The following is a 20,168-nucleotide window of genomic DNA, read 5'->3' as shown; positions in this document are numbered from 1 at the left end:
AATTGAAACACGCAGGCGACGCGACCCGGGAGTGAGGGACCTCAGGGAAGCTGAAGTGCCGACCCTTCAGCCTTCCCTTCCTACTCACGGAGTGCAGGCAGCAGTCACGGACGCGCCGCGGGGCAGAGGCGGGTGAGGAGGCGGAGGGCAGCCTCCGGCCTCGCCGCCGGGCGGCCCGCAGCCTCGAACTGCGGGCTCTGGGTTGCGACGGCGGGAGCCTTTGCCTCGGTAGCCATGGCGGCGGCCGCGTGACGTCAGGCGGCAGCATGGCGGCGGGCGGGCTGCTGTGGCTGGCGGCCGCGCTGGGGCCGGGGCTCGCCGCGCCGCGCTACAGCCCGGACTGGGCCAGCCTGGACGCACGGCCGCTGCCCGCCTGGTTCGACCAGGTGAAGGTGGGGGTGTTCGTGCACTGGGGCGTGTTCTCCGTCCCGGCCTGGGGCTCCGAGTGGTTCTGGTGGCACTGGCGGGGGGAGCGCCGCGCCGACTACGAGCGCTTCGTGCAGCAGCGCTTCCCGCCCGCCGCCTCGTACGCGGACTTCGCGCCCCATTTCACCGCCCACGACTTCCAGCCCCGTGAGTGGGCTCGGCTCTTCCGGCGGGCCGGTGCCAGGTCAGTGCGCAGCACCGGCCGGGTGGCACCGGTGGCTGCGGTCCGTGAGGGGATGGGGCCGCGTCGGGGGGTCCGTGAGGGGATGAGACCATTTCTGGGGATCCGGAAGGGACTTGGGTCCCTGACAGCCGTGCCTGAAGTGCCGCAGAGACGGCTGCTCTTACTGCTCCGCGAGACTCCGCTGGTCATCTTTTCCAGAATTAAAATCCATTTTAAAACTTTGCTATTCATGTCATCTTTTTTTAATTTTAAGGATAATGAAAAGGGCTTCTAACGAGGACCCCTCACAGTGTGGTTTCTCAGTTCCTTGCTTTCGTAGTTTTGGATTTGGCAGTGAGGACTGGGGATAACTCAGCTCCTTTGTCACCCTGATCCAGAGCCTTTCCCTCAGGTACGTGGTGCTGACCACAAAGCACCATGAAGGCTTCACCAACTGGGGGTCTCCTGTGTCCTGGAACTGGAATTCTTTGGACACAGGGCCCCACCGCGACCTCGTGGGAGAGCTGGGACAGGCGCTCAGAGAGAAGTATGGCTACACTTTGCTGCTTTGTCATCTTCATGCACTGAATTCTCTTGGCTGTTCTTGGCAAACAGCAGAAAATGATGAGTTTGATATGAAAACAGTGCTTGCAAAGTCACGAAACTGTGAAATAATAATGCCAGTAATCTACTCTACACTGATTCTCAATCCCTGCTGCTGGCCTAACTCTTTCCTTTGTGTTTTCTATCCTTCAGCAACTTACGCTACGGACTATATCATTCTCTGTTAGAGTGGTTCAACCCTCTCTATCTGTCTGACAAAGAAAGCGGCTTCAAGACCCAGAACTTTGTTTTAAAGAAGACAATGCCAGAACTCTATGATCTTGTCTTAAAGTAAGAGCTGCAACTAATCAGGATGCAACAGCAGTTCTTGGCTTTCACACTATCTAGAAAGATGCTAAGTAGATGCAGAGAACAGAGATGACAAATGCTAATTTTTGCCAAAGGAAATCTGTTTACTTAGCAGTAATGATTTGAGGTAATTAAAAAAGGGGTTCACGTTTGCCTTGTCTGTAATCTAACTTGTACAGTAAGATAGGGGCAGATCTTGCGTGCAAGAGAAATGCCCTTTAAAGCTGCCTTTTCTGAGAGCAGTTCTGAAAAAGCAGCAAGCTGTTTAGTAAAGTAGAAGAGCAATTTCGCTGTGAATCTGCATCCCTCCTTTGATTTCCCAGTTGACCAAACTACCAGGCTTGGACACATGCTGCTCACAGTAGCCATTGTAGCAGGTAAAGGATGTACCTTATAACTGCCTCTAAGATGCAGTCTTTTGTGTTTGGAAGAACTGCATCCTGTGCTTTGAGCCATGATAATCACTCTGCTGCTACAAGAAAGTCACTTGCAGCTTTTTCTGGAGCGGGAAGTGGTAGCACGAACCTCCTGGTAATGTCAAGTGATGGGAAATGAAAGTGACTCCAGAGACAAGAAACTCTGAAGTGCTTCTTTTGGGGTAGGAGCAGATAAGCCATTCTGAAATAATGTTAATCTCTCTGTTAGGTATAAACCAGATTTGATTTGGTCAGATGGAGACTGGGAAGCTCCAGACTCATACTGGAATTCTACCTCCTTCCTTGCCTGGCTGTATAACGACAGTCCTGTCAAGGTAAAACCTTCAGCTGTCCCTCATGGCCTGCAGCACTGTATAGGTGTGGAAGGTCTGGCAGCATGGAGATATGAATGCGATCAAATGAGTAACCTTCTTGGCAGGTGCCAAACTTGTTTTATTCTTTCACCAGAATTAAAAAGTCCACATTGTGCTTTTAAGAGAAACCTCTGGGATTCAAATCCCAGGGGATAAGTACTTGGCCCGCTAACTTAGATGCCTCAGGTAACTCAGGACAGATGGATGCAAGCTGAAAAAGTCCCAGACAAAACCTTCTCTTTTCTGAGCTACATTTCTTCTTCCAGGATACTGTTGTTGTGAACGACCGTTGGTGTAATAATTGCTCCTGCCATCACGGAGGCTTCTACAACTGTGCTGACAAATACAAGCCAGGGACCCTGCCGGCTCACAAGTGGGAGATGTGCTCCTCCATTGACAAGCTCTCCTGGGGTTATCGAAGCAACATGCACATTGATGAGTTAATGGATGTAGCCAGTATCATCAAGGTAAGAAATCAGAATTCAAATGAACAGGTGTGAGAGTTAACCAAGTATTAAAGATTTCTTTCATTCTGCTACATGGAAAAAGATCTGGCATGGGCTTTGTACAGGCAAGTGGACCTAAAGGAGCATTTCATGAGGACAGAGCACTCCTTGAGTTTCTTTGTTGTCAGAAGTGAAGAAAATGCAATTGTGACCTTAATTTGTCTGCCACAGGAGCTAGTGCAAACTGTGAGCTTTGGAGGCAACTACCTTCTCAACGTGGGACCTACAAAAGAGGGAGTGATTGTTCCCATCTTCCAAGAAAGGCTTCTGGCCCTCGGGAGATGGCTGGGCACAAACGGGGAGGCAATTTATGAGTCAAAGCCATGGAGAGTACAGATGGAGAACAGCACAGACACCATCTGGTAAGGACTCCATTGCTCAGCTGGGCTGGGACTTCCAAAGCTGATGCTGCTTCTTAAATTTGGCATTTTCTGAAGGGTTGCCATTAGTCACAGGTGGCCTTTAGGTGATATCCTAGAGCTGGAGTGCTCACTTACTGCCACATGTAATCTAAGGAGCATCATGTGGAAAGAACGGAATAAAATTCAGATCTTCAGCCATGTTATGTGATTTAAAAAACAGTCGTTCTTTGAAAAAAAATCCATACCATTGCTGTCAGGACTGTTTTAAGTAGTGGTGATGGCTAGTTTCTTTCAATGCATATAATCTGAAAATGCAGTAATATTTGCTTTTAGGACGTTAGATAACAGTCCTGCTCACTGTTACCCAACCATTGTACTTTCTGAGAAAAGCACAGTGAGTGAATCAATAGCCAGAAATGCTACAGAACAGAGCTTTTAGTTCTGAGTGTGCCCAAATGTGTTCAGTCTAGAAATGCAGAGCAGTGACAAGATCAGCACATGGCAGCTCATCTGATGCATTGACCACAGTCTGAGGCAAGGACTGATGACATTTGCTTTTAGGCAGCATGTGTGGACTTTGTTTCTTTGTTTGGGTTTTATCAGCCAGCACTTTCTGATGGGTCCAAAGTGAGAGATTTTGGAATAAGGGGAAAGTAGGTGACCCCTGTGGAGTGACGGTGGGCAAGCCAGTGTTCACATGCTGCCAGGTTGGGCCATGGTTGATTCTCTCTTGTGGGCTCTTTACCTCAGTGAACCTTCCTGCCTTAGGTACACTTCCAAAGGACCAGTTGTCTACGCCATCTTTCTGACCTGGCCTCAGAACAGTGTGTTGCAGCTGTCCGTGCCCATTCCATCCCCAGCCACACAAGTAAGGAACTTGAAGGAAAAAGACCTAATGCACTTTTGGAACCCACCTTGGGCACACATGGGCTGAGAAGGCCCAGCTTGACTTCTACAGGAGATAACATGAAGTTGTTATCCCTTCCTGATTGATATGGGGTGCTTTCACCCACACCCTTGCAGCATCCTCTGTTATTCTTCAGGTTTGATCTCACTGTTTAACATGGAACAGACAGAGTGAGTTCATCTCCCATAGAATAGGTAGGAACATTTCTCCCTGCAACTGTTTGATCCTATTGACGCATGGAGGTAAAGTAAATAACAAGCCTCACACACAGAAGGGATCACTGGTATTACATCTCCAATTCAGATGAGGTACACTGACTTGCTAATTGTAAATGTAATTGTGACGCAAATGCTACTGTGCCCTTTGCTCTAAACAAACACAGGTAAAGCCTTCTCAGTTGCTTTTTTTTTCTTTTTTTTTTTTTCTTTTTTTTTGGGGGTGGGGGTAGGAGGGTAAGCCACCCAAAACCCAGCACACTGCAGTCAAATGTTTGGCCCAAAAATATCCCTTATGCTGTCATTTGTGTTTCCACCACTCTGAACCGTGGGTGGAAAAGTACAGGGCTGCCTCGAATGTGTGGCAAGTGCTGCAGATGTAGGGACTGGTGTCCTGCAGTGTTCAGTGTCCATCTGAGCTGCAACTAAGTGTCCCTGTGCCCTTTCTGCAGGTGACGATGTTGGGTTTTGCAGGAACTCTGCAGTGGCAGCAGCGTCTGGGTGAAGGGCTGCTCGTGACTTTGCCCTACGCACCTCCATCTCCTGAGCGCTCGCAGCCAGGTTGGGCTGTTCGGCTGGAGGGGGTGCAGTGACAGCCACGGGGTGAAAGCAGCCCCCTGTCTTTTCGACTGAGTCTCAGATGAGTTGTTCATTCACTGTTAAATAAATGGTTTTTCAAGACAGGATTTCTCTTCTAGCCATTCTGTGAGGCATCACCAGGCCTTGCTGCGAAAAAGGGGTCTTGGTCTAAATCTGAGCCTCTGCCCCACTGCTGCTAGGGCTGGGGGAGAGGCTGCGTGGGGGCCAGGGGGCGAGGCCGGGCAAGGGCTGGCACGGGGCAGCCCATCGCGTCCCGGCACCGTGTCAGCCCGCGCGGTGCTCCGCGTCCCAGTGGAGGCGGACGCGCTCGGAGATCTGCGGCGGCGTTTCCCCATTCGCGGGCTGCGGTACGGCCCGCGCTGACGGCCCTGGCACGGGGGGCCCCCCGGTGACGCCGCGCGGGGCGGCCCAGGGCAAACACGGGCTGTTTGCTCAGCGGCGCGGCGTGCGGCTATAAGAAGCGGCGCTCGGCGCATCCTGGACGCATCCCGAGCGCGGCCCGAAGCGCCCTCAGCGCACAATGCCGCGCTTCGCAGCCGGACCGCTGTCACGTGACACCACCCGGCGCCAGGTACCGGCACACTCTGGCGCCGCTCTCACGTGACTGCAAAGCTCCGCCCGCTTCTAAGCACGTGGCAGCTGTCACGTGAGGGGAGTTCGGGCAGCCATGGCGGCGGCGCGAAAGTTGCTGCCGCGCTGGGCCGTGTCGATGCGGGCGGTGAGCGGCGCCGGGTCGGGGGTGGGCGGTTTGTTCCGGTTCTGTGCGGTCCCTCATGCTGCCCTTCTCTCTGCCCTCAGGTCAGCACCGCGGCCTTCCCGCAGAGAGTGAAGGTGGTGGAGGTGGGGCCGCGCGACGGGCTGCAGAATGAGAAGGTACCGCCGGGGCGGGTGCGAAGGGCTCTGTGCGACGCGCGGGCACCGCTGTGTTTGCTTGGTTCGCGCAGCGGCTCAGGTCTCATCCCCGCTCTACTCCCCTTTCCTCAGAGCGTGGTGCCGACGCCGGTGAAGATCCGCCTGATCGACATGTTGTCGGAGACGGGGCTGCCGGTCATCGAGGCCACCAGTTTCGTGTCCCCGCGATGGGTGCCGCAGGTCAGCGTTGATGTGGGGTGGCAGCAGTGCGCTGCCAGGAGCACCCGGTTGATGTCGGACCCGGTGACAGGGCACAGGTTCCTCTTGCAGTGCCTCGTGCAGGCACCTGCGGTGCCCAAAGGCTTCCCTCCGTGCCCGAGGTGCACGCTCAGCTCAGGACATAGCTCAGGTGCGCACAGCTGTGGTGAGCTGGAGACCTGCGGTGCACCTTAGGCACTACTTCCCCCAGTTTCCTGAGCGTTGTCGCTCCCTTTCATAGAAAGTGAGTAAAAATAATTTTAAAAAGTGTTATAAGTTGTGGAGTGGGTTGTCACCCTCAGAAATCTTTCCTGTCTCCCTTGCAGATGGCTGATCATGCTGAAGTCATGCGAGGAATCAATAAGTTGCCTGGTGTGAGTTACCCAGTGCTGACCCCCAACCTGAAAGGATTCCAGGCAGCGGTAAGAGGTCACGGAGCCTCAGGGCTGCCCGGGAGGGAATACTTAAGCTGTGGTTAAGGGTGGAAAACACATCTGCAGCTCTGACAGGCAGCAGCTTCACATCATAGCTCCTCTACAAAGGGATCATTCTGCTGGGGAAACCTGTTGCTTATGATGGAGAATAACCCAATATATTTTATTAAAAATCATTTTTAAAAATTCAAATTTAATTTTTAATTAGGTTGTCCAGGGAAATACTGTGGGGAAAAAATAAAATGAGGGAACTGCGGTCTTGATCATACTTGTCATTTCCCTTGCAAGAGAAGTCATCTAACATGGTTAATGCTTTCTGTTGGCAGGTGGCAGCAGGGGCCAAAGAAGTGTCCATCTTTGGAGCAGCATCTGAGCTCTTCACAAAGAAGAACATTAACTGCTCCATAGAGGAGAGTCTGGAGAGATTCAGTGAAGTAATGAATGCCGCAAGAGTAGCCAACATCCCCGTCCGTGGGTAAGGAGAGTCCAGCGCCGAGCAGCCCAGGGGCAATGAAACTGCTCGAGGTTTCCACTTTGGAGTCTGACCCACGCAGCGCTGGAGAGCGAAATTGCTTTTAAACTTCACTTTTTGGGGAGGAGTGCCTCTGTCTGGATGAGTGCGAAAAACAAGTGCGAGCTTTGTGCCTTGGGAGTGTTAATTTGAAAATGACAGCAAGCGGATACAATTTCAGGTGTTGGCTTGCTGTACTCTGGACAGCTTGTGATAGTTTGCACTCTTCTGCTCATTTGTTCATTCTATCTTCAGCTTTACCAAATAATCTAAAATAATACTAGCTTCTTGGCAGACTGCACACTGAAATGCTTAGATATAAAACTCTCCTGGTCTGGCATACTTGTCTTATCTAACTTTTTATTTTTATGAAAGAAGTAATTGTAGAGTAACTAATGACATTAGTTTTGTCCACTGGAATGTGTGCTGACTTTTAAAATAGAAAATTAACTCTTCTGTTGTATAGTGAACACAAAATGCTGCACAAGCTCTGAACAACTTGGCTTGTATAATCTCATGCAGTTCTCTTTCTAAAGGTTTGCTTTTTTAACTATAGATATGTTTCATGCGTCCTTGGATGTCCCTATGAAGGAAAGATTTCTGCAGCTAAAGTTGCAGAGGTGAGTTCATAAACATAACCAGAATTTCTGGGATATTTTTGGCTCCTTCTGGACTCTGATGGCTGGAGAATGTGTTGAACCATTAAACTAAAGATTGGGGGAAGAGAAGGAGGGAGGTTGCAGCTATCTAGGCTGCCTAGCTGATATGGATGGGGACATTGGGCAGGTGAATGTTTCCAGAAAAGAGTCTGCTGGCATGCTATGGTTCCTCTGTACTGCTCTATCCAGCTCTGGGGAAGGCCATGACAAAGCTGTCTTCTCATCGTCTTGGCTTTTGGGCAGGTCTCAAAGAAGATGTACTCGATGGGATGCTATGAGATCTCCCTTGGTGACACCATTGGCATCGGAACCCCAGGGAGCATGAAGGAGATGCTGGCAGCGGTCATGAAGGAGGTGCCAGTGGGGGCTCTTGCTGTTCACTGCCATGATACCTATGGGCAAGCCCTTGCCAACATCTTGGTGGCACTTCAGGTAGGATTCTTGCTTTGCAGCAGAGCACACTTGCTTGAGTTTCTTCTACTTTTGTTTGTGAACCATATGTTTTGGGAGCCTTTTATTTAAGGAGAATTTACTGAGAATGGTGTTTTTGCAGATGGGTGTGAGTGTGGTCGATGCTTCTGTTGCTGGCCTTGGAGGCTGCCCCTATGCCCAGGGAGCATCGGGAAATGTTGCTACAGAGGACCTGGTGTACATGCTGAATGGCCTGGGCATTCACACGGTAAGTGCGAGTGGCTTGAGTGCAGAGCTCAAGGACCTGGCACAGAGCCCTGGAGTAGGGCAGGGTACTGTGGGCCTTGTGCAACTTCCTGGCCCCACTGCCCTGTGCTGTGCCATGCTCCTGGGGCAGTGTTGTGGCAGTGGCACTGACCTTGTTCCCTCTGTGTCCTGGAAGGGTGTGGACCTGCAGAAGCTGATGGATGCTGGCACCTTTATTTGCAATGCTCTGAACAGAAGAACCAATTCCAAAGTGTCCCAGGCCTCATGCAGACTGTGATGTACCCATGATGTGGGTCAAGGACAATGTAGCTGTTGTGCTAGCCCTGCTCCCTCCACGGTGCTGCCTTTGGGGCTCCTCCCAGGGCTGTAGCAGGAGAGGAAGTGCATAATCTGATGGAATCTCTGAAGAAATCAAAAAATGGGAATATTTTCCTGAGATGTGGGAGGAGGGGGGGGGGGGGGAGAAGAGGCAGCTGCTGTGCAGCTGCGGGTGGTGGGCGCAGCGCTAGTGTTGCCATTGTGATTTGGGTACCAGGAGGAGCCATTGGCCTTCTCCGTGGTGCTCAGCACTCTGAGAACCTTCAGTATCTGTTGTAAGATACTTCTGAATACTCGGCGTAATAGACACATTGTTTGATCTAAACTAATAAAGATGTCGTTTAATGACTCGAGATCGCTGCCGGGCTCCTGTTCCACTTGTGGCCTCCCGCCGCCGGGGGGGGGGGGGGTGCACCCCGCCGCTCCCGGCCCCGCTTGCCGCTCGCCCCGCCAATGGCCGTAGCCGTTCAGGCGGAAGCTCCCGCCCTCAGCGCCCGGCTTCCGGCCAGGCTGACACGTCCGCAGGTGGTTCGGAACGCGTGGCAGCGGGGGCGGGAAGCCCCGGCCGGCCCGGCCTTAAAGGCGGGGCGGATTTGGGCGGAGGGTGAGCGGCGGGATCGCGGCCCGAGAGTGGCTCCTTACCCCGCGGGTCGCTGGTGGTGATCTGTCCGGAGCGGGCCGGGCTCAGCTTCCCCCTTCCACTGCAGCCATGGCGGAGCGCATCCTGGTGACCGGCGGCGCGGGGTATATCGGCAGTCACTGCGTGCTGCAGTTGGCCGAGGCGGGCTACGAGCCCCTGGTCATCGACAACCTCCGCAACGCCGCCAGAGGTACGCGCGACCCTGCTGGCTTCGATCCCTCCGATGCGGAGCCTTCGGACCCACCCCCCCTTCCCCCCAGGGCCCGGCGCGCTCCCCGAGAGCCTGCAGCGCGTGCAGCGCATCGCGCGGATGCCCATCGCCTTTCAGGAGCTCGACATCACGGACGGGGCCGCGCTGCAGCAGCTCTTCAGCACGGTGCGGCCGCTGCCTCCTGCCCCCCCGCGCATTGAATACCCCTGGGCGAGGACCGAGCTGCTATTGCCCTAACGCGTCTCTTCTCCCTCAGCACCGCTTCTCGGCCGTGATGCACTTCGCGGGGCTGAAGGCAGTGGGTGAGTCTGTGCGACAACCATTGGAGTACTACGGTGTGAACCTGACCGGCACCATTCGGCTGCTGGAGGTGAGTGGGAACGGGAGTGGGGCTGTGGCACGATGCGATGCTGTGGGGCATGATGTGGTGCCGTGTGCTGGGCTCTGCAGTGCTGCTCTCCGCTCCTAGGCCATGGAAGCACACGGCGTGAGGAACATCGTGTTCAGCAGCTCCGCCACTGTCTATGGTGACCCACAATACCTGCCCCTGGATGAGAAGCACCCAGTCGGGGGCTGCACCAACCCCTATGGCAAATCTAAGTACTTCATTGAGGAGATGATCCAGGACCTCTGCAAAGCAGAGAAGGTGCGGGGCTGGAGCATTGGTGTTATGTCACAGTGTGCTGGGGTTGGGGTCAGGGCTGCCACGTCTCTGTCTCTCCCCAGGGCTGGAACGCCATTCTCCTGCGCTATTTTAATCCCATTGGTGCCCATGAGTCTGGAATGATCGGAGAAGACCCTCAGGGCATACCCAACAACCTCATGCCCTATGTGGCACAGGTACTGCCCAGCAGGAGCTGCAGATTCGCAGTGCTGTGTGTGGCAGAGGCTGAGCAGATTATGTGTCTGTTCCTCTGCACAGGTGGCAGTGGGGCGCCAGGAATTCCTGAGTGTGTTTGGAAATGACTATGAGACAGCAGATGGGACGGGTGCGTTACTGTGGATGGGTGGTGTGAAGCTGTCCCGTGACTCAGGAGGACTTTGTGCTCATCCCCTGTCCCCACAGGTGTTAGGGATTATATCCATGTTGTGGATTTGGCCAAGGGACATATTGCTGCTTTGAAGAAGCTCAAAGAGAACTGTGGCTGCAAGGTATGAGAGTGGGGCTTAGGTGAACAAAGGGTGTCTGGCCCTCCTGCCTTTGCAGCAGGAGCTGATGTGTGTCCCTTGTCCTCCTCCCAGATCTACAATCTGGGCACTGGCACAGGCTACTCTGTCCTGCAGATGGTCCAGGCCATGGAGAAGGCCTCAGGAAGGAAGGTAGGTGCTGAGTCAGTGACTCCTGCAGTGCTCCCTGCCTGCTTGAGAAGCCCCCATGCCAGTGTTGTTGCCTTCTGCAGAGCCCTGGCAGTTCCCTGCCACATAGTGCTGCTCTCCCTGCAGATCAAGTACAAGATCACGGGCCGGCGGGAGGGAGATGTGGCTGCCTGCTATGCTAACCCAGAGCTTGCTGAGCGTGAGCTGGGCTGGAAAGCTGCATTTGGCCTGGACAAGATGTGTAAGAACATCCCCCCTCCCATCTGCACCATGCCCACCTCCCAACCCTTCCCTCACTGTCTCTCTCCTTGTGCAGGCGAGGACCTGTGGCGCTGGCAGCTGCAGAATCCCACAGGATACAGCAAGAACTGAGCCCAGGTCCGAGGGCTCGTTCTACGGTCCTGGGTTCAGGGCCTGCCCCCCCCACCTGCCTCCATGCTTCCTCATCCTTACCCCACCAGGTCCTCTGCATCTCACAGAACTGAGCCAAGGCCCAGCCTCACTTTCCAGAGCACTAAATCCCCTCCCAGAAAGGTCTGGGACCTGGCACAGGAGGGCGCTTGGTGGGGGTGCATACTGCAGGGGAAGATGTTTCCAGTGCTCCCACATGCAGTCTTGGGTGACCAAACTGTGGAGGAAATTGCCCATTCTTTATAGCCCCAGCCCTGGGACCTAAAAGGAGGCCTGGGCAAGGACCTCCTACCTCTTGCGCGGTCCCAGGCCTTCCTCTCTTCCCCCACAGGACCACAGTCTGAAGCCCCCCAAAGGACCAGCCCCTGCTGGCTGCCAGGGGCTCCCCTCCCTCCCCCTCAGGTGATTTTGGGGACCAAGTCTTGCCTGCTACGTGCTGCTGTGGGGCTGGAGGAGCCCCTGCCTGCAGCCGTGAGGGATCTGGTAGCTGGTTCTGCTTCCACAGTACCTGTGCAGCTGCTTCTGTAATCATGTTCCTAAAGATTGCTCAGGAGCAGGCTCTGCTTGGCTGTCACACACTGATCCTATTTATTACTGGCAGCAATACTGGCTCCCTTAGGAAATGATGACTCAGCTAGCCCAGTTTGCTGTCATGTAGATTAATAACTTATGTTACTAAATTATGAATAGAGCTTTTGATTTGTTTCTAAATAAATTTTCTTACTTTCTGAGTAGCAGCACTGTTCTATGCCTGCTGCCTCTAGGCCGAGCTGCTGGGGCACAGCCAGCGGAGAGTGAATGACAAACACTGCCAGCTCATAGGGGAGAGGTTTATGATTTATTTACCTTGTATCTGACTCTGTGGACCACACACAAAAGAGACCAGACGAGGAAGACAAAATAGAGCAAAAAAGAAGGAAAAAAAAACCAACCCCAACAACGAAAAGGTGTTTTAAGGAATGGAGAGAAGCCATTCTCCCTCCCTGGATCCTCAGCACAGCCCAGCTTAGCACGTGCTGCTCCCTGGGAGTAGGGAATGCGCTACAGAGCTGTGCCTGAGAATAGCCACGGCTCCACAGCCCCTGCTGGCCCCACCATGCGCCCAGTTCCAGTTCACAGCTGAGATCGGGCTGCCTACCCCCAAGCCTCACTCCCCTCCTCTTGCCAAGAGCAGGAGGGACAGGCTGCAGCAGTTTTAAACACACCAAGCAGAAGAAATAGCAGGACATAATCCCAAGCAAGGGGAAAAGCTGGGCTCCCCTCATGCCAGCAGTGTTTGCTGGTTTAAGACTTTCTAAAGGAAAAAACAGAAAGCCCAACACAACCCAAAAAACCAAGGATGGGTCTGACAGACCCGACTCTCCAGTAAGCAGGTTATTGCTTTGCACATCCCCAGGACTGCAACGAGGTTTCCTCTGTCCCACACAGCCCCTGGGCACAGCTGCAGGCACCCAGCAGGGCTGCGCAGGGCGAGAACAGAACAGACCCACAGAGGCAGCACACAGGGGAAGGAGCTGCACCCCGTGGCCCAGACAGGTTGGTACGTTTCTTTTTGTTTCTTTTTTTAAAGAAGACAATGACAGCTCCAGCCCAGCGGGCCCAGCAGTGCTGCGGGCTCAGCCCGGGGAGGTGAGAAGGGCAGCACTGCTCAACAGCCTCTGCCCGTAGCCTGGCAGGAGGGGAGAGGGTGATGGGAGCCCACCTGCAGCAGTGGAGGAGGTGGCTCTGGGCTGTGCCCTTCCAGGCCAGGGAGAGGCACAGCTTCAGCTGGGTGAGGGGCACGGTGTTGGCCCTGGCCAGCCTGTGATTGTACACTGAAAGGCCAACACGGTCTCCACCCTTCACCCAGACCCAAGCAGCACAGAGACCCACCCCATGCTGCCCCACAGAACCAGCACAGCAGCTCCCAGGCATTAGATGCTGGTGAGGTAATGACTGGGAGCCAACCTGTTGCCTCCAGCCATGTCAGCCGGGGCCAGGATGCCTCATCCCACTCTCCACCTCCCTGAGCCAGCCAACCCAGGTCCAAAGGGAAGGAGAAGTAGCAGCAAGAGACATTAAGGACCCATCCAGCACAGGGTAGGCGTTGTGGCAGAGGTGCTAAGCAGCCAGCTGTAAACAGCAGCACCTGGATGCAGAGCTGGGCTGATGGAGGGTGAGATCCCTCTGGGCCCCCATCCTGGGCTGAAGAGGAGATTGTAAAAGCAAAGACAGGAAGAGGACGAAGGAGGTGATTATCTGTAGGACACAGCTGCTGCTAGCCCATGGGAGTGTGCGTGTGCGACAGGGCAGGGGCCACAGCCCCATGCAGAGGTGTGGGAGCTGCACAGCTGTCGCTCTGCCAGCCCCTGGGGTTGGGGCAGCCTTTGGCGGTACCAACTCAGAGCAGAGCCTCTCCCTGGGCCTTGAGGATTCTGCAGGAGAGTCCCGGGTTCCTGAGCTCTGACTGAAAACCCGTGAGTCACCTGAGTAGAGGGCGAGAGCAGCCATGAGGCCCTGTCCCGTGCCCGCCCCCCTCCTCCCGCTGCACCAGGCGTGTCCCACCCCTAACACTGTTACGGAAGAAACAAATAACAAAAACAACTGGCTTGCCCCACGCCAGCCCCACACACTGCAGTGCCTGAATGGGAAACTGAGGGAATGGTGGTCCCCACGGAAACTGCTCAGAGTGAGAGGAGAGAGAAGGTATCTCAAGGCTCGCCTTAGAGAGCTCCAACCTCAGCTCCGAGAGCAGCAGGGGGGCAGGGCACCCCCGGCAGAGAGGAGGCAGCGCAAGGAGATGGGAAGGGGCCAGACTGCGGTGGGAGGCAAGGGTGGGTGCCATGGCTTCCGTTTGCAGCAGACGGGTCACAGGGCAAAGATTGGCAGCTGCAGCCTCGGCATCCTTCCCTGCGACAGTCTCGACTGGCTCTCCTTAGATCCGAGGCAGCAGCTTCTCGATGAACTCCTTCACCGCCATCATCTCCTGCAAGAGAGCAGAGCCCATTGCACCAGGGCTGCTCAAGGGCCATGCCCACAAACCGATTCCAAAGGTGTGGCTGCGAAAGCCCCTTCCCCTCCCTCTGCCCAAGGCACTGACCTGAGGACAGGAATTGTGCATCACACCAGGGTAGGTTTTGAACTGGACCTTGGCAGGGGTGACAACTGATTTCAGCTTCTCAGCTGTGAGGGCGCCGAAGCGGACAGGGATCATAGGATCCATCTCCCCATGACACTGCAGGATGGCAATGTCCTTGTTCATGCTGTTACTCGCTGCCTGCAACAAGGAAGAAGCACTTAAGGGTGCCCAGAGAGGGGATCCCGCAAAGGCAGGTGCCCCATAGACACGCAGGGTAGCAGCAGGGCAGGGTACCTGTGGGAAGGCCTTGTGCAGTGGGAGCCAGCAGCTGAGCGCCACGATGCCAGCCAGCTGGTGCTGGCAGGTGAGAGCCGTGTACAGCGACAAGGCACCGCCCTGCAGTGAGGAGGAAGGTGTTGTGTTGGCGCCACGTGGCCACACAGCCCCAGCTCTCAGCCCCTTCCCTGCCAGCAAAGCTCCTCCCCGTCTTTAGGAAGGAAAGAAGGGGCCCAAGCCCTGTGTCTGCCCTGCCCCACAGCCCCATGCAGCTCAGCTCACCTGTGAGAAGCCTCCCAGGATGATGCGGTTGGGTGGGATTCCATTTTTCATCTCATGCTCGATAATTGCTTTAACTGGAAAACAACAGAGAAATGGTCACTAAAAGCAGGGGAGTTGACCAGCATTGCCTGAGGTGTGCACAGCACACAGGTACAGGCAGCCTCTAGAGGTCCCACAGACTGAATGAGTTTGGCTGCAGCCTGGGAGAAATGGGCTGGAACCACAGGGCAGGAGAAAGGAAGGAGAAGTAGAAACAAGACACCCGCCCCAGAGAAGGAGAGGCACCCAGGAGGCACCCAGAGGCATCCAAAGCCTCTTACTGCTCTCTGCAGCTTTCTTGATTCCGGCTTCATCTTCAGGTGCATCTGGAGTCAAGCCCATCAGGTCAAACCTGGAAGAAACAGCACAGTCAGCCCCAAGCCTCAGCCAGCACCCGGAGTGCAGAGGGAGAAGGGAGTTGGGTGCTCTTCCCCAATCCTTCTCACTCCCCACAATACCCCTCAAGTATTCCACCCTCTCTGGAAGACCTCACCTCTGCCATCCAAAGCACTCACCAGGAAGGCATCACCATTTTCATGTTCAGGGTTACTGGGATCCGGGGTCTGCAGAGAAAATAATTTGGATGTTTCAGGGAAACAAGTGGCAGAAGGGGCCCACAGCTGCAGGACGTCTTTACCAAAGGACCGTGGCAGGCTGGGGCACCCGCCCAGCCCTCCCAGGACCCCTTACCAATCACTTACGCATGAGGGCAAATGTACTTCACGTAGGGGAGGCGGATGGAGGAGAGAGCTTCAGCCCAGCTGTGTCTGGGGAGAGAGGAGAACAGAGAAGCCTGAGCACTTGGGGATGTCGATGAAGATGAGAGACTTCCCCTCAAGGATGCTCAGCTTTTATGCTCCTACTCCCTGGCCTCAAGCAGCTCAACCCTCACAAATCTCTAGCAGCACACAGAACTCATTAGCTGGAGGCAGGAGAGCTGCCATCAGCAAGCAAAGGGGCAGAACCTCCTGTGCAGGGAGCAGTCTTTTGCTGCTGCTGTATCTCACACTGTCCATTAAGGCAGCCTTGCACACTCACTCAGATACTCCCAGCCCTCCCAAGGATGGGAAAAAGTATGGCACATGTCTGTTTGTCTTAAAGCAGAAAAATCAAACCCATAGGGGATAGGGAGCATCATAAATATTCAAGCTCAAACTCAGACAGCCGCTGGCCAGAGATTCCCTGTTTGGATAGCACAAGCTCAGCTGCTCTGGCTGAGATCAAAGGCCCAGACACATCCCCGAGATGCTCTGTGCAAAGCAGCAAATGGCCAGGCCCACATCTGGCCACGTGACACAGACGCAGCTCCAGCAATACTCACCCTGTGTCTCCAAGGCCATGTAAAAAAATGACCTGTTAAATAAAGCAGAAAAACAAATGAGCTGATCTGATGACTGTGTACCAGGAGAGAGACAGGGACATTTAGTCACTAAGCAGCAGAGAATCAAACAGGCAGAAATTAGCTGACGCCAACGACATTCCTTTGCAGCTCTGAGCATTAAAGATGGGCGGAACAGGCACGCCATCCCCATAATCGCTGTGCCACAGGGCCCTGGGTGTCACCTTCCTCAGCCCAAGCCACCAAAAATCCCAGGAAACCCATCCTCACTGCTCCCCATCTAAGAGCAGAGCAGCCCCAGAGCCAGAAGGGCCGGAGGACAGAGGGGTGAGGTAGGAGGGGTCCCCACCAATGCAGCCCCCTTACCGCGGCAGTCTCCCGCTCTGCCCCTGAGACAGTCACTGCATCAGCGAGGAGGGGGACAGACATGTTGTTACCACACATACACCGAGAGACTCAGATACTGGCACCTGTGGGGCAGAGGGACAAAGGTGAGGTAGGAAAATAACTCTAAGCCAGCAAATGCTGCCCACATTGCAGCTCTGTAGACACACAGGAGCCAGGCGAGTAGGGCCACATGCTTGTGGGGCATGAAGAACATTAAAATTAGCTCAGTGACACCTTATAACCAAAGCTATTCCAGTGACAGCAGCAACATGGGCAGGGAGTAGCCTCAGCATTCTGACTCTTGGTGAGGCGAGGAGGAGCCTGACCCAAATCTGCAGCAGTGGGGAAGCAGGAAGCGCCAGAGCAGGCACGCAGCAATTTTTATGGGCATTGATGGCTGTGTAAGAGCTTCAGCTCCTTATGGAACCATCCAGGGATGAGCCAAGCTGTTAGTCCACAGACCCTGGGGCAGCAGAGCCCTCCTGTGCTGCCTGCACAGTTCATGCAAGGTGCTGTGCTTCACACAATAGGCACAACTCCCACCTCTGGCAGCAGCCCATGCTCAGCACTAACTAGATGAGAGTGCGTCGGGAGCATCATCTCCTGGCTCCCATCAGGAACACAATCAGACTGCAGCGTACCCTGTCTGGGCTACGACCTGCATGGTTTGTCTCACTGAGCACTCTTCAGCTTATCCCCAGCTCCAACAAAAACACTGGAAGCTGGCAGATGCACGCCTACACACTGCCATGTGTACTCCAGGGTCAAAACAAGCAGACAAACAGCACCTGCCAAAATCCCTGGCAGCCACAGCCACAAATAACAGCAGCTCTCCTGTGGCCTTCTTGAGCACAACACAGCAAACACGAGGCAACAGGAGCTGCAATTCCATCAGATAGATAGCCTGAAAAGTGCTGCCCGGAGCAAACAGCACCGCAGCACGGTTGGGTTGGAAGAGACCTTAATGTTCACCCCCTCTGCCGCGTGCGGTGGGCTGGCTACCCCACATCAGCTCAGGCTGCCGAGGGCCCACATAGCCCACCCCGGAGCTCTGCCGTCCCCACGGGGGTCCGGGGCAAAGAAAGAACCTCCAAGCGCTGCCCACAGTGCCGCACCCCACAGCGCCCACCTCCATCCCCCACGAGAGAACATCTGCGTGTTCCCATCCGCTGCCACGCGAACGCCGCGACCCGCGGGGCCGAAAGGTGAGCAAGACCCCCCACCCCGGACCGCCAGAATCGGACGAGGCCGCGACCGCCCCCGGACCTGCCGCTGAGCAGCGCAGGGTCACTCCGCTCCGACGGAAGTGGCAGCGGCGCCGCGAGGCGCTTAATGACCATCGCTTAATGATGGGCCGCGGCCCCGCCGCTCACGCAGGCGCAAAGCGAGGTCAGCAGCGGGAGGACAGGACGGGCCTGCGGGACAGCTTCCCCGGCTCCGACACAGCCGCGGCTCTCTGTGCAGATCGGGGGGGACTGGCTACAGGCCGTTCCGGCGCAGCGCCTCGCGCCCGGGCACGGAGCGACGCCCCACGCGGCCCGCTCAGCGCCCGGCCCGCCTCAGGGCGCGACCGCCCGGAACCTCCTCCCCCCCGTGCCCCGGTGTCTTTGGTACGATCTGCCTTCCCCCTCCCGCCCCGGTGGTTCCGGTCCAGTCCCGCCCCGTCCCGCACCTCCGGTCGGGCCGCCTGCGTGCTGCTCCCGGCCCCGCCGCGCTCCACCGGAACTTCCGCCCGCGGGGTGGCGGCCGGGGCAGCGCGACGGAAGTGACGCTACCCCCGGGTCGGCCATCTTGGCTGCGCCCCGCCCAAGCCGGAAGTGGTCTCGGCCGGCACGTGGGGCAGCGCCGGAAAACGCGGCCGAGCGCCGCGACCTCCCATCGCTGCTGCTGCCCGCGGCTCCTGCGCACACACGGGAGAGGCAGCCGCGACCCGCCGCCCCCTCTAGCCCCGGTGAGGCCACTGCGGCTGCTCTGAACTCGGAAGCTTTATTGGCAATGAGAAGGGCACAGTTCAGCAGCAGAGTGGGCAGGCCCCCCCGATTCAGCACCGGCGCTCCACCCTGGCACACCGGGGCACGGCCGCAGTCCCCGGGGCCTCGGGCACCGTCTCTGTCCGTGTCCGTTTCCAGCCCCAAGCACAGAGCAGTGCCACAGTCAAGAGATGCAGTGGCTCTGAGGGGTGACCTGCTGCAGCCGGTGGTCGGCCGGGTTGGGTGATGCTTCGTAGTTGCAGATGGTGACCTTATGGCGGTGCGCCTGAATGGGGACACGTCAGTGGCACTTAATTCCTTCCTGCTCCCCACCTCACAGATCTATCTCAACCCTTCCCACCCCTTCCCAAGAGCCAGATTTCAACTTAAGCCCTGATTAAAGCTCTTCATGCACCAGTAGCGCAGTCCTGCTTGTCCTGTCTCTCACCTCTGTCCATTCTCCTTTCAGACCAATGTAAAATATCTTCATTGTCTCGGCTCCAAAGTTCTTTGGGAAGTACATGGAGAGGTCATGGACATTGGAGAAGCGAGCAATTCTGGAAGAAAACAGACCGACAGCAGAGCCTGCACACATCAGGCATGGAGCGAACAGCTGAGGTTGCAGATCCAGCTTTTCCCCTCCCCGCAGTGCATATCTGTCACCACCAGCAGCCATGGGCAGAACTGCATGGGCCAGGTCCATACTTGGTGGGGTACTCGAGCTGGCCCACAGGGTCGGGGTTGAGGCTGAACGTCTGCTCTGGCTCCCGGGCAGCATCATCAAAGGACATGTGAGGAATATTCTTGAACCTAGGAACAGACAGAAAAAACCCGGAAAGTTATTAAAGTGCAGTGTCACTAATGCGCTCCCTCCCCACATATTAATGCTTTCTGGATCCCCCTCGGCAATAAGGCAGTGCTTTGCCTTCTGCAGCAGAAATTACCAATGCAACCACAAAGCACCACCACAGTCCCAAGCACCAGGAGCAGGCTGGGTTCAGTGCAGCTCACAGCTGTGGCACGAGCAGCCACGTTCACTCACATACGAGCTCCAGCTTCTTTCACCTCGTGGCTCCGGGCTTCTGCCCAGTACCCAGGCATCGCATTGACCTGTAGCTAAAAAACAGCGCAGCCCAGCAGTGTTACTCACAGCCGCAGCTCAGAGGGGTGCGAGTCATCGTCCTCCCCCATCACGATGACGGCCTTCAGCTTCACGCTGCCTGTGAACCTGGTGGGAGGGAGCACAGCAGAGTGGTGACAGCGGGGCACCGCGGCCTCTCACCACCTCTCGCCCGCCCGGGCCGCGCACTCACGGAACGTTGAAGAGCAGTTCCGCGTCCTCGTCGCTCTCCACGAACTGCGGGCGGAAGAGCGGCTCAGGACGGGCCCAGCCTCACCGGCACCGCCCACACGCCCCGGTACCGCACCTGCTCGCGGTCGCCGCGATCCTCCCAGGCACGGAAAACGCGGGCGCCGCTACCCTCGCGTCGCTCGTTGAGGCACTGCAACCGCCCGCGGTCGATGCGCAGATGCAGGCCCCAGGCCGCGCCCCGCTCCCCGCCGTCCGCGCCGCAGCACCGGCAGCGCCCGGGCCCGTGTCCTTCCGCCATGCCCGCAGAGTCACGCCCACCCCGAGCCACGCCCCCC

The 20,168-nt window shown here is 56.0% G+C and overlaps 5 protein-coding genes across 11 annotated transcripts; 3 read left to right on the top strand and 2 right to left on the bottom strand.

Moving 5' to 3' along the window:
* Nucleotides 1-154: 154 nt before the first annotated feature.
* On the top strand, nucleotides 155-4,962 carry FUCA1 (alpha-L-fucosidase 1). Of its 3 annotated transcripts, none has more exons than XM_048968668.1 (8): nucleotides 155-610; nucleotides 1,002-1,136; nucleotides 1,346-1,483; nucleotides 2,147-2,252; nucleotides 2,558-2,758; nucleotides 2,969-3,159; nucleotides 3,928-4,027; nucleotides 4,734-4,962. In XM_048968668.1, exons 1-8 carry the CDS (start codon nucleotides 267-269, stop codon nucleotides 4,872-4,874), a joined length of 1,356 nt encoding a protein of 451 aa, XP_048824625.1. In that variant the 5' UTR covers nucleotides 155-266; the 3' UTR covers nucleotides 4,875-4,962. The 3 variants fall into 3 exon arrangements, with proteins under 3 accessions (XP_048824625.1, XP_048824626.1, XP_048824627.1); XM_048968669.1 differs by lacking the exon at nucleotides 4,734-4,962 and adding an exon at nucleotides 4,203-4,692; XM_048968670.1 differs by lacking the exon at nucleotides 1,002-1,136.
* Nucleotides 4,963-5,360: 398 nt separating this feature from the next.
* On the top strand, nucleotides 5,361-8,944 carry HMGCL (3-hydroxy-3-methylglutaryl-CoA lyase). 3 transcript variants are annotated; one of them, XM_048968675.1, is made up of 9 exons: nucleotides 5,361-5,452; nucleotides 5,680-5,754; nucleotides 5,866-5,973; nucleotides 6,318-6,413; nucleotides 6,752-6,900; nucleotides 7,493-7,556; nucleotides 7,839-8,027; nucleotides 8,149-8,274; nucleotides 8,449-8,944. In XM_048968675.1, the coding sequence occupies exons 1-9, from the start codon at nucleotides 5,402-5,404 to the stop codon at nucleotides 8,548-8,550; spliced, it is 960 nt and encodes a 319-aa protein (XP_048824632.1). In that variant the 5' UTR covers nucleotides 5,361-5,401; the 3' UTR covers nucleotides 8,551-8,944. The 3 variants fall into 3 exon arrangements, with proteins under 3 accessions (XP_048824632.1, XP_048824630.1, XP_048824633.1); XM_048968673.1 differs by lacking the exon at nucleotides 5,361-5,452 and adding an exon at nucleotides 5,476-5,599; XM_048968676.1 differs by lacking the exons at nucleotides 5,361-5,452; nucleotides 5,680-5,754; nucleotides 5,866-5,973 and adding an exon at nucleotides 5,985-6,235.
* A 145-nt stretch (nucleotides 8,945-9,089) lies between these two features.
* On the top strand, nucleotides 9,090-11,240 carry GALE (UDP-galactose-4-epimerase). Its single transcript, XM_048968786.1, has 11 exons — nucleotides 9,090-9,195; nucleotides 9,299-9,421; nucleotides 9,492-9,607; nucleotides 9,699-9,812; nucleotides 9,912-10,088; nucleotides 10,169-10,282; nucleotides 10,365-10,431; nucleotides 10,509-10,594; nucleotides 10,685-10,762; nucleotides 10,886-11,000; nucleotides 11,076-11,240. Exons 2-11 carry the CDS (start codon nucleotides 9,301-9,303, stop codon nucleotides 11,129-11,131), a joined length of 1,044 nt encoding a protein of 347 aa, XP_048824743.1. The 5' UTR covers nucleotides 9,090-9,195; nucleotides 9,299-9,300; the 3' UTR covers nucleotides 11,132-11,240.
* Nucleotides 11,241-11,986: 746 nt separating this feature from the next.
* Nucleotides 11,987-18,350, bottom strand: LYPLA2 (lysophospholipase 2). 3 transcript variants are annotated; one of them, XM_048968787.1, is made up of 10 exons: nucleotides 18,224-18,350; nucleotides 16,531-16,634; nucleotides 16,147-16,178; nucleotides 15,527-15,592; nucleotides 15,341-15,388; nucleotides 15,107-15,177; nucleotides 14,787-14,860; nucleotides 14,523-14,624; nucleotides 14,250-14,426; nucleotides 11,987-14,135 (listed from the first exon to the last, which is right to left on the bottom strand). In XM_048968787.1, exons 2-10 carry the CDS (start codon nucleotides 16,606-16,608, stop codon nucleotides 14,085-14,087), a joined length of 699 nt encoding a protein of 232 aa, XP_048824744.1. In that variant the 5' UTR covers nucleotides 16,609-16,634; nucleotides 18,224-18,350; the 3' UTR covers nucleotides 11,987-14,084. The 3 variants fall into 3 exon arrangements, with proteins under 3 accessions (XP_048824744.1, XP_048824745.1, XP_048824746.1); XM_048968788.1 differs by lacking the exon at nucleotides 18,224-18,350 and adding an exon at nucleotides 17,818-18,041; XM_048968789.1 differs by lacking the exons at nucleotides 16,531-16,634; nucleotides 18,224-18,350 and having other exon boundaries at nucleotides 15,516-15,592; nucleotides 16,147-16,163.
* Nucleotides 18,351-18,518: 168 nt separating this feature from the next.
* On the bottom strand, nucleotides 18,519-20,166 carry PITHD1 (PITH domain containing 1). Its single transcript, XM_048968790.1, has 6 exons — nucleotides 19,949-20,166; nucleotides 19,835-19,878; nucleotides 19,672-19,749; nucleotides 19,227-19,331; nucleotides 18,970-19,078; nucleotides 18,519-18,807 (listed from the first exon to the last, which is right to left on the bottom strand). The coding sequence occupies exons 1-6, from the start codon at nucleotides 20,129-20,131 to the stop codon at nucleotides 18,706-18,708; spliced, it is 621 nt and encodes a 206-aa protein (XP_048824747.1). The 5' UTR covers nucleotides 20,132-20,166; the 3' UTR covers nucleotides 18,519-18,705.
* Between the last annotated feature and the right edge of the window lie 2 nt (nucleotides 20,167-20,168).

The sequence above is a fragment of the Lagopus muta genome, chromosome 23 (genome assembly GCF_023343835.1).
Source record: "Lagopus muta isolate bLagMut1 chromosome 23, bLagMut1 primary, whole genome shotgun sequence".
Taxonomy (NCBI): Eukaryota; Metazoa; Chordata; class Aves; order Galliformes; family Phasianidae; genus Lagopus; species Lagopus muta.
Note: the sequence above shows the minus strand (reverse complement) of the source record. Positions and strands in the feature narration are given on the sequence as shown.